The sequence below is a fragment of the Eleginops maclovinus genome, chromosome 6 (genome assembly GCF_036324505.1).
Source record: "Eleginops maclovinus isolate JMC-PN-2008 ecotype Puerto Natales chromosome 6, JC_Emac_rtc_rv5, whole genome shotgun sequence".
NCBI classification, from domain to species: Eukaryota; Metazoa; Chordata; class Actinopteri; order Perciformes; family Eleginopidae; genus Eleginops; species Eleginops maclovinus.
In genome coordinates, this window is record NC_086354.1 from 16,644,061 (window position 1) to 16,656,089 (window position 12,029).

The window sequence follows — 12,029 nt, forward strand, 5'->3', positions numbered from 1 at the left end:
GTTGTCCGTGACAACTTAATGACTTCGACTAATGTCATGTCGCACACATCCTGTATTTATTCGCAAAGCAGGTATTTCATTCTTATGCTAGCATAACACTCTAAATGGGTCCTGAGGTCAACTTTGTTCCTCTCCCAGTGTATTTGTATTCTCACATGACATGTTACCACGGATACCTATTCTTGTGGTTAAGTTCAAGTGGTATTTGTCCATTTATTCCCCAGCAGAGTCAGTCAGTCAGGCATTAGGAATGTAGGTGTGCCGATCAGTCTGAGTAAAGATAGGTGTTCAATGCCCTGGGCGGGTCTCTCTGCCTGTTGCTACCTGCCTAAGTGTTTGCTCCCAAATTAAATCCAGAAAGCTGAAGCCCAGCCCTCACAAATCTAAACACACACACACATGATCATACACACAGTCAGTTAAAGTGTTTCCTGATGATAACTTCTAAATGTGGTGAGGTTTGGGGGAAGGGAGATACAGGATGATGGGTATGAGGTGTGCAGACCGCGTCCCTACCCCCACCTGTGGATGAACAAAGCCTCTCTGTCGTACCCGTAGAGGCATGAGTGATCAGTGAACCGTGTGCTGAGATGGGGCTCTCTGGGGGTCTTTAGTTTGGAGGAGGGTGGCTATCCATGCGGTGTAGGTGGTCGGCAATACTCTTATCTTGTGAAGGTTGAAATACCGGGAATTAGTCTGTAGATATAACTCTGTAATAAGTATGTTTATAAGGTGACAGCAGGATCCAGTAGACAGAAAAGTGCTCACTGATGCGTATGTATTCTGACTTTACTTTGACTTCCCGTTAGCTGTTGATAATTTTAAGAAAATCCCCCATGTGCGTCATCCATTCTCCTTTAATTTCGAATCTGACTTGATAGTTATTCATAAGAATGGAATTCCCTTTGCTTTGTTCCCTTGCTATATTTCATTCACTTCTTCTGAAATCTTGGCAGCAATATTTATTTGATTAACTTCACCATGCAGTTGGAAATGTAATGCTTGCTTCACAATCTGCAGATAAATTAATTTAAAATATGCATTTGTCTATTTCCTTCAAACAAGCAGGGGTACGTTAGCAAGACTCCCAACATGTCATTATTTTCAACACAAATGGATGATTTCAATTATATTGGGACAAACCCTAACACTGTGATATTGACTTCTCACTTCTGGGGAAAAAAGGGGGACACCAAGATATTGAAAAGTCATTGTGAGCAAGAGTAGAGAAACACCTGATAACTCATATTTGATGTACCTCTGCACATCTCAGCTAGGGTATATTTTGTTCAATGGTATTGTGGTCAAGTATAAACACTCAAGCTTTTGTTTTTTGAAGTTGAATAGGGCATGCAATTTGTAATCCATCCTCTACTTTTTATGCTGTTTTGAGTATCAGAAAAGATAAATGGAACCCATTCTTCTCTTAACTCTAAATCACCCTGCATTCTTCTGCAAGATACCTTTTAAACCTAATTTGCGAATCTCCTGTTAAATGAGAATCTTGTTTGAACCCAGATGCCCAATTTATTTTCAGGGGAAATGATGAATGCCTGGCTGTTGGTAAACAACACAAGGCATTAAGAGTGTTAAGTAGGGCAGGCCAAACAGATCTCATTAGAGTGACATGGCATAAAGGTTTTTACCTAGTTGTCTGCCGATTGTATTCGTATCTTACTTTCTTCTGATCAAATCAAGAAGTTGGTGTTTGGGAGCGTAAAGGAACAGATATAAGAACTCGGAGTGGGTTGTGGTCTGTGGAAAAGGTTTTGGAGAGCGGCACACAATTGGAAGATGATACAGGATCGTTTTGTCAAGGCAGGCATGGTAAATGTAGTGACACAGAATGTTGGTTGGTCCTGAGGTTGGCATATAAGGGAACGACTAATTGCTAGCTGAAGTCTCACTCTATAATTTATGACAGTGGGAAAGCATTTTTGGAAATTTGGTGGAGAGTGGAAGTTTTGACCTCAAGGTTGTCCTCTCGTATTCCAAAAACCACTTCAAAATCACTCCACGTAAAAAAATGCCTGCATGTATGCACATGCACACACACTCAGAAAACCACTGTACGCACATAGTTTTTGCTAGCTTTGCATTTTCTTTTCTCATGAAATGGAATAAGTGGTGGTGGTGGTGGTGGTGGTGGGGGGGTGGTTGTTGGGTGATTGGGTGATTGTGCGTCGCTACCCTCAAACTGAATGGTCATTTTTATCTGAGTAGACATGAGCAGTGAAGTGAAAAATCTAACAAACAAGCTGGCAACGCAGTTTCCCCCTCACAGAGACAAAGACACCGGTGTCCTTTCAAAGCATCGCAAACGCAGGGGCTCTCTGTTTCCATAGGCATTTCTGGGACACGGTAATGTGGGGATGCTCATTTTTAAAGAATGACGTAACACAGAGCACATGGATTCAATTAGGGTTTTTTTTTTTTTTCCTGCATGGGACCGTACTGGTTGTTCTGTTTTTCATTTCATTTCATTTAACCTTTTACAGATGGTAATGGGTGTGTTTGTGAGAGGAAATGTATCAGAAGATTGGGTTAAAACACTTCTAATGCACATTAGGCACTGCCCAATTTTGTGTGTAAGCTCATCATTTCATCTTCCTTTCTTCTTGAAACATAAGTGGTGTTGTTATCCTTCAATAATTATGTATCTGCAGCAGACAAAGTGGGCAGCTTCCAATTACAGTATACAGTGTTTCCTTTAAATGACACTTAGTTTTCCTGCATTACGTATGGATTTGCCTTTTTGAAAAAATGATTGTGTGGACTCGGAAACAGGAGAAAAACATCTGGGCATCTGGCTGGTTTCTCTTTATTATGTTTCAAACACTAACTCTTTGTTGTTTAAGTCTATTTCTGTCTTTAGTGGTTCGTTGTTAATGTTGCATTGTTGCAGTAATAAGTGCTAAAGACTGGAACCTTTCAATGTGTTTGCCTAATTACTAGTTGTAAATGTTAACTTTTTTTCTACCCTCAAATTACTGGAAAATAACATACTATAAATAAAGATCACGATGTCAAGGTATAGGGATTGCAGCTGGAAATAATAAATCCCAACATAATGACAGGAAATCCAAGCAGCCTAATCTGATGCTGTCTGAGTGAACTGATACTGAATCAGATGGGTGTCTTCACTCTTGTTCAGACATGTCAAACCCACACAGAGAGGGCTTAACATGAGGCGTGCTGTTTAAAGACTACCCTGCTCCACACAATGCTTGCTGAAAGGCCCTTCTGTTAGGGATGAACTTTTCTCTTCACCCACAACAAGTGAGACACTTAGAGGAGCACAAGGCTCTTTGTGCATACAGGTCAGAAATAAGCAAACATTTTAGCAGGGGGTGTTTTTACTTGAATTGAAGTGGGGATAAGGAATGTTTGGCTCAGGTCTACGTTGCTATGAGTCATGCAGGCTTTTAGCATACATTTTGAAGATAAATTAGCAACATGTTTTTCGGTAAAGTGACAGTGGTTCCCTTACTCTTTATGCTGTCATTCTTTTTATATTAGCATCGCCTCAAGCTCAAAAGGAAACCATGATTGCTGCAACAAACAGGCTTACTGTAACGATGACTGCCTGTTTAGGGTGAGCACTTAAATTGTTGTGGTTTAGATTGGGGAGCGAGTATGGGGCTTTTACCTGGTATTACACACCTTGTCGCCTGGAGACATAGTCTACTCTCATGTTGTAGATGATATCTTCTTCTTGGGGGGTTCAGATGGTGAGAAAAAACATGATCCAGAACAGGAAGGTGGTCTTTGTTCTAATAGTTGTTATGACACATAATTGTGTACTCCATCCCTGTGGGAAACTGGCACTGCTAGTCATTTGTGTTTTTAGTTCTGAGAGTTTGTATTGTTCTTCATTGTGGCCTTTTTTTAAAGTGTGATTATCCAGTCAAAGTCTTTAAATGTCACTGCAAAATCCAAACGAGTTGAATCAAGCCTGGTAATGACTGTCTGTTGAAATGGATTAACTCAGTCCTGTTCAGGGATTGTACTGTGTTGAAACCTTAGATTGAAATGGGCTGCATAGGTTGTTCTTACCATAGGTATTTCACAATCCCTTCTAGGAAGTTGTGTCTGTTTATACGTTTTAAATATGTACTAATATGGATATGGGAAAATAAGTATGGGAGAAAATGGGAATATTTTGAATGAGTTTTGTTCAGGAATTTTACTTTTATATTGATCATTAAGCTGATTCTATTTACTGTCAGTTAAAAAAAGTAAACTAGCCATAAAACATTTTCTTTTTTTTGTCCTTTTGCTCCCCCAAAATAACTGTCAGGTGTTGCAGCTCTCATGCGTTATGTTGTTGATCTTTTTTCTGATACTATTGTTTGAATCCGCATTGGGATGGAAGTGGAATGGCAAAGATAAAAAGAAAGATTGCTTCGCCTGGAGGGCATGGTGTAAATAAAGGTTGAAAGTTTGCCAGTTTCAAAATGCTATATCCTTTTAACCATTTGACCTTTTTTACTTCAGTAAGCTTGGTACTGCAAGTCCACGGTAAACTGCTCCGAAGTTAGCTGTGAAGTTTTACTGTGCAGGAGATAAAAGATGACTGAAAAGACCAGATGAAATGACAATCTCGTAAAAGATCATCACAAACTTCTATCCGCCACTACGTCGAAGTGTACTACAAACCTGACCAGACTGTGGATGGGCTTTGTCAAACGATTCCCCGCTGAATCCACCACAAAACATGTTGCACACACTGTTGATGGTCTAGTATAAGCTTTGCCATCGTCCAATGGAAAACTCTGTTAATGCCATCTGTAGCTGGAGTCAAATTGGGTAAAACAGCTGGAAATATATTTCAATTCTGCTTGACTTAATTTTGGTTTTTGCCTTTTCCTTTATAGACTCTTTCGTCAACAGCCAGGAATGGACATTGAGTCGGTCAGTCCCAGAGCTGAAAGTGGTGAGTAACTTTTTTTGATATTTCTAACAGTCCGTTGAGGTTTCATCTTACTGGGCTATTTAAATGTCAATGGGAAAACTTGTTCTGTCCTTGTAATACTGGTTTTGCATATTAAAATGAGGGAGCAGTAGAGAGATTGGCTGGACTTTTCCCTTGGCATGTACTGGGGGATTTTTAATGAGATGCGTTGGCATGGAGATGCAGGGTGGCTTGCAGAAAAACGGGAAATGAGTGACAGTTTTGGGCTAGACTAGTGACACATCCTGGGTCTGATCCCACCCGCCAGTGAAGCACACACACTGCCAAATGCACAACTAACATCTTCACATGATTTAATGCCTTCTACCCATAAAGACTAGCAGGCTTTAGAAAGTGCTCTCTACCAATCTGACGGTTTAAATAATATTTCTGTGTTAGATGAATTAATTGTTGTGACGCCTTGCATAAGAGAAAACTTCAGTGAAATACAAAGGGGGGAAATTCACAAGTGGCTTCAAACACTTTAAATGCGTCTGTTTTCCTTTTTGTGCTTCTGAGGTGTTCATTGGCAGCTTCCACACAGGGGTTTGTTAAATGGACCTGGGAAGAATGAATAAAATGTCTCCAAATAGCAATCGTTCTTTTTTGCAAATGTTCAAAGACTTCTGTGAAGCGACAAGGTCATACTGAAAAGAAGGTCTTACGAAGCTTTTATTTAGAAATTCTTCTTGTTCATATCACAGTAATAATGACAAGAAGTGGGGTCAAAACACTTCCTCATGATTAGTTTAAATGATCAAAGGGTGAGAAAGCCTTTTAAACATTTGCTACAACAGTGAGCTGTACCAGGTTATTGTAGTTTCATAATGACTACCTAACTGTGGTCAAACCTTATTTCATTTCCCTCCTTTGATTATCAAGTCCGCACTTCAAATCCAAACCTCTACAAAGAGGAGTCAAAGTGTTGTACTGGTTAGTGCTGATACAGCGTTTAATTTTCATGAGGGCTATATACCAGCAGGTCACAAAGTCAAACCGTTAAAACAGCAGGAACACCGCTCCAGTGGTACGTTCAAAGTCGATTTTTGTTGACTCATTGCTTTCACTGCTAACTTAAAGCTTATTCATAGTCAATTCTGTTGGGGTACCACATGGTATATATATACACTTCAATTATAGAGAGGGGGTAGGCTGGGAAAGGCCTTAAACTGATATTTTCTCTTGTGCCTCAAACCTCCCTGTAATTAGAACCATACCTGACTTTAACACCCACTAATGATCTAAAGAAGAGGAGGGTGATGGTGGGTAGAGGAGAAGGAGGAGATGAGGCATGTTGCAGACTTTGTTCTTCCCAGACGTGCTGGCATCTTCAGCCCACCCTCCGCCATGCATCCCCCTGAAGGCACTGTAGCCAGGTCTGGTCTAGACACCAAGGAGAGGAAGCTGGGGGGGAGATTGCAACCAAACCGATGTTGGAGGACATTCCTCATAATGTTATAACCAGCCGGCGTAAATAAACAGATCGTGGTTTTCAGGGTTTTGTTCCTTAACTACAAACCAAATGTACTTTCCATTACTCCCCAACATTTTCTAAGTATTCAATGCGTTTCCTTTTTTTATTTTGTACCTTCAAGGCTGCAGTTTGTTTCAGTAAATGCTAGTATTGAAGGGAAATGTACTTGAAGAGAAGCGATCCATTTCAATAAAAATGAGTCACCTTTATATTTTGTATTTGCATGGTATTTACCGGCCAACCAACATGATATTTTCTATTCAGGTGTAACAGTTACTTAGGCATTTACATACAAAGAAACAAAGCAGTATTGTATTTTACAAGCCTTTGATTTACCAGTTTTGCTCTAATGATAAGGCTGTTTATAAGTAGAGGCTGTTTTGAAAACCTTTCCCAGGTGATGAACTTAAGAAAACTCAAACAACTGAGATTTGATACTGTTTGAAAAAGAAACAGCACATTTATTTAATTGTTTCCACATAGTTAACGTGAAATTCTTAAATATCTGATAATATAGATCTTGATGCTATCAAAAGGAAACAGTCGATAGATTATGAAACCGCTGCTATGGTTAAGATTGAATGTTCCGTCTTGACCCTGGAAGCAGCCGCTTGTCAACAACAAATCCTCACACACAAGCTCCAGTAACCTTGGGTTTCCGAAGCTTTAAACTGAATTTCGTGACCTTACTCAGTGGATAGAGTTGAAGTTTAAATCTCCGGAAACACTAACTGAGACGACCTTGTGCTGACACTTTTTCTCACGTCATCATTATTGTCCTTCAAGACCACATATGTTTCTGGTTTGTACCTGTCATGCTTTTCCTGTCAGAAATAATCACTGTATTTTGCTCTTCGCCTTACAGGGCATTGTGGGAAATCTGTCCAGTGGAAAGTCTGCTTTGGTCCACCGGTACTTGACAGGCACATATGTGCAGGAAGAGTCTCCTGAAGGTAAGAGTCTGCTGTTGGAAGTGTGGATTCAGAGGGGATTATACACGTCAGACACTCAAGCAATGTGTAAAGGGTTTAGAATAATGCAAAACCTTGACTGAATTTGAAACCGTTTCTTTCCATAGTGTCAGCCTCTCACAAATTAAGCGAAGCCTTGATGTTAGATTGCTTACAATCTGGTGTTTGAAAAGCATTTGATTAGGGAACTTATACAGAAGCCTGCAGGCTGGAAAATAAGTTTTCTTTTGTTCAAGCATTTTGGCAATGATTGCTATATTGTACCAATATTATGCTGAGAATATAAAGATATTTACATGACGCCTTATGAGAGTTTTTTCTAATAAGTTCATATTCAAATGTTGCATTTGGATAAAATCAAGCTTTGTGATGCCACCATTGATAATTGGCTTGATACATTCTTATAGATTTCTCTTATTTCTCCTCAAATGTGAATTGGCAAGATCATGACAAAGCATAACATTTCCAATGAGTATGCAAGGTTTTCTTGAAAAATATAGTATGAGGGCGCTAACGTCACTTCCAGGCAAAGTGACGTCCCCGCCCACTTTCCGGCAAAAGAATGCACTGGAGCAAAGCGCAAAATAATAGTTCTTCATGTCTCGGAGCTGCTGAGTCATATATTGCACCTCAAACAACAAATAAATCCATAGTTACGGTTTGTTTACTTCCTCTAAGAAAAAAGGTAGGTAAAAGAAGCAATTGAATTCAGAAATCACAGTTTAAGTGTAGGCCTGCTGCCTGCCAAAAATCCACAGATTGACCGGACATACATCCCCTATTTATTCGGAGCTCCATTAAAAAATATTTTAAAAAAAAGAAGCTGTCTTTGCCGTCTGACGTTTGTATTTCACACGGTTTTCATTATTTTGAACAGGAATATTGTTTTGTGGCAGCACGTTAACATTTTACGGCCTTATTACCCGGTTTAGAAAAACCCCTGAGTAAGGGCTGTGAAGATTACCGATTGTTAAAACTAAACGAAACCCTTTCTCATTTCTCAAGGACTGTAAATGTACCTTTTGTACAATAATCAGGGGCCGTTTACCTCCTGGATGTCCTGATGGAGAGCGAGGCAGTTAACCAAGCTTAGAAAGGTTCATTTCCAGAAAGAGACCCCTCGCCATTTCAATTCACTCTCGAGATTTCAAAGTTAGATTTTCTTACATTTATCAGCAAAATCATAATGAGAATGTCCCCCCTTCTGGCCTGACATGTTACTCTTCCTCTCAATCCAGAAGCATGTTAGCCAACCCAGAGTTAACTGATCATTTTTGAGTGGTTTGCAGTGTTTCTTTTTACTGTAATTAGAGGGAGGAGGAGACATGAAGCGCATAATTAGTTCCTGGCATTTTGCTGCACCGGGGGAGAAAAAAATCCTCATAGCTTAATTAGTCCTTGAGAAATCAATGTTGGAAATGCTAAAATAACAGAACAAGCATTTTTTGCTGTCATCTAGGAAACATGTCAGCTCAGATATGTCCATTGCAGCGTGCTGCTGTGATACAACATACCTTTCTCAAAATTAGCGGCTCTCTTTGTTTCATATCTGCTTTAATGGCTTCACTAAAAATTGAGTATTTAGTGCAGAAGCATTGCCCAGCAGAGGACGGTTCAGTGATGGCTGTTTCTTTAGTCATTTGTTCCTGGGCTTTTGCTATGATATCTGGGGAAAAAAGATACTGGGGTGTGTTTCCATAGCAACACCGGATGGAGCTCTGTTGGATTGTGGCTCTGTGTCAAGGTCTAAGCCTCCGTGTAAGCAGAGTATGCTTACTGCGTGTTAACCGTGCCTACCAACTTGCCGTCTCTCTGTAGGCTGTCCGCAACGTTGTTAGTCGCCTCTTTTTTTATGTAAGGCTGAGCAACACATTGAAATTATTCATAATCGCTTTTTCGTCGTGATGTAGAAAAGTGATAAAAGAGGTATGGTAGCCTGCCTCAGTCTTTTATTATTCAGAGCCCAGGATTTTTTTCTTTGGATGCATTGTATTGGCTCAGCTCTATATAAAGACAACAGCATCCTGGATGATTACACAACTGAAATGTTTACTTCAAATTCCACCCATGTTCACACCGGAGCTGCTCGCTTTCAGTACAGAAACTGATTTCAGAGAGACTTTCCATAATCTGTCGTGGCGTGTGAACGTGCTGCCAAGCGCAGTATTCTGATAAATCTTTGGTTTTCTGTATCATTCTGATCCAGTTTTTCTAACTGTGTAATGAGATCCTCCTCATCTTTTTCCCCTTTTTAGACAAGATTCAGAGACATGCAGACACATAGTTTCTCAGTCCTTTGTCTGAATCCCCAAAGCTCTGTGACTTGAGTTACAAAAAAAGAAGAAAGCTGGCTGGTGGTACGTGTGTGTCTCTCTGTTACACAACCAGTATGCAGAAGGACTTCAGAGGCTGTGCAAAAGGGAGAATCCCTTATTTGCCAAGCGGGCTAAAGTGGACTTAACGGGGTGGAAGTGTGGCTCAAGTGGATATGTATTGCTTGCTGAGACGGGAATACTGTCCGCCTATTAAAAATGACAGGGCTCGGCTACTGTATGGCCCTTACAGCTCCTCTGTGATGTAAGGTCTGTAGTTCTTGAAATGCAGGTTTGCAGAGAGAATCAAGAAGCTTGAAAGGCTGATCTCTGTGATCTCCAATCTCGGACTATTATCTAACCATATGAATAACTTGAATAACGTGTCTGCTTATGAAACTCCTAGGAAATCTGTAACAGGTGTACTTTTAGGCTGCGTTCACATCCACTGCACCATTAGTTTGATACATTTCCAAATCCTTCCCAGACTTTGTCAAATTGGTGCATTATTCAGTTTTGTCAATTGGCTTTCAGCATATTCTTACGTATTCATAAGGCACCATTTCACTCCTAGGGACATCTATATTCTTCCAACTTTCTCATTTGAATGTTTTTAATCTCTGCAGGAATCGCAAACTATTCAAATGATATGCTAAATCTAATTTACTGCATAGTTCTTCCACTGATCTCTTCTTTATCTGCAGCCAGCATTGCTAGCGGCAAGGAATATGCATTTCTATCAGAGAAGAAATTAAAAAGGGAGAAACTCAAGGCTGAACGGTGTTCGCTCCCCAGTAGTCTCTAGTGGACATGCTGTGACCCGAGGCGCGTCAGCAAAGACGTATTTTGCCTCTGATTTGATCTCCCATCGCCTCTTTTTTCCTTTAGTCTCCTTTCTGAAATTATCATCCTTGAATTATAATTTTATTGCAAGGTGTAGTGAGTTATGTTAATGCTGTGAAAACCAATGTTCTAACCCTCTGAAGCTCATGCAGAGAAGTGATGCACTGAACGTGCTGTCTGATTATGTTTTGGAAGAGAAAGTTAGGCCTCTCCAGGACTTGTGGCAGTGGCTCTGAACCTGTTCCTTCAGCAGCTGTGCATTAGACACGCTAAATGGCAATTTCTCGCCCACGTAATTGGCTCCAGCGAGACCTGGTTTCCTGTTGGCATATGATCGTAATGGCAACACATTCAGGGAACTAAATTGAGAATCGCACTTAGTCTCATACATGTCTTTACAAACTTTAAGAGCCATGTCGAACTGTGTTTTGGTATTACATTTGGTATTCAGAATGTCCTCATTGTTTTTGTGATTAATGAGTGTGAAATGTGTCTGCAGTCTTTTTCTGCTTGGGAACCCCCTGGTGGTCAGTTAATAACATCTTTCAAATTAAACAATTTCATCCTGCAGCAGCTATGGCCAGACTTTACAAGTTTATAAGAATGACCTTGAAACACAACTTTTTAATAAAAAATAATTATCAAATGTCTCTTCTTCAGGTGGACGGTTCAAGAAGGAAATTGTGGTGGATGGACAGAGCTACCTACTTCTGATCAGAGACGAGGGAGGGCCTCCAGAATTGCAGGTAAGGTGTATAACCATGATGCAGAATTTAATAATCAACAACACAATATTATCGTTCCTAAGTGAAAACGCAATAAATTCACATTGTGCTTTTCACCATTTCAATCCAAGCCCATAAAAGTGTGGCACTTTATAGGGAAAAATAATTAGAAGTATAGATTATTTTTCATTCAAATAAAGTCGGCCCGGTCATAAAATTGTCAGATCATATTTGTTACTTTTTGCCAGTCGATATAAACGTAATTGAATTATTTAAATGGGGGTATGATATTGTTTCTTATCGATCGCAGCTCGCTAAATCAAATCAAAATCATATCCTGGTAGATTTTGTGAGTTTAAAAGTTGTATAGGTGTCCAAAGAATCAATATAATGTTGTGTTTTGAATCCCAGTAAGAGTGTTAATCCTGAAAAAACGTCTCTTAACGCCAAAGCTGCAAGATGTGTCAGACAGAAACTGTCATGCAGGCGAGAACTGTTAGAGACAGACCATTGCTTCTCTGCAGGACAGTTTGGAGCAGCGTGACAGCACTCTGTGCCTGTTCTTTCAAAAGCACTTAAGGGGCAACAACAGATCAATGAGTAAGCCCAGCCAAAACATTTTTGGTAGTCAAATTCTGCACCTGATCTCCCTGTGCGTACTTGAAGAATTAAGATTAATAGAGCTACCTTTTTGAAAAAAGTTGGCTTCACTAAGTTTGATGCAATTTCTATAGTCATTCTGACACTAAA

At 39.9% G+C, this 12,029-nt stretch overlaps 1 protein-coding gene across 3 annotated transcripts in view; it reads left to right on the forward strand.

Annotated features, from left to right (window-relative positions):
* agap3 (ArfGAP with GTPase domain, ankyrin repeat and PH domain 3) overlaps positions 1-12,029 on the forward strand; it is a 109,349-nt gene that overhangs the window by 44,282 nt on the left and 53,038 nt on the right. For all 3 annotated transcript variants that reach the window (XM_063885819.1, XM_063885820.1, XM_063885818.1), the window contains exons 2-4: positions 4,878-4,936; positions 7,294-7,381; positions 11,215-11,300. In XM_063885819.1, the coding sequence (XP_063741889.1) occupies positions 4,878-4,936; positions 7,294-7,381; positions 11,215-11,300 (233 nt within the window). The remainder of the gene's footprint in view (positions 1-4,877; positions 4,937-7,293; positions 7,382-11,214; positions 11,301-12,029) is intronic.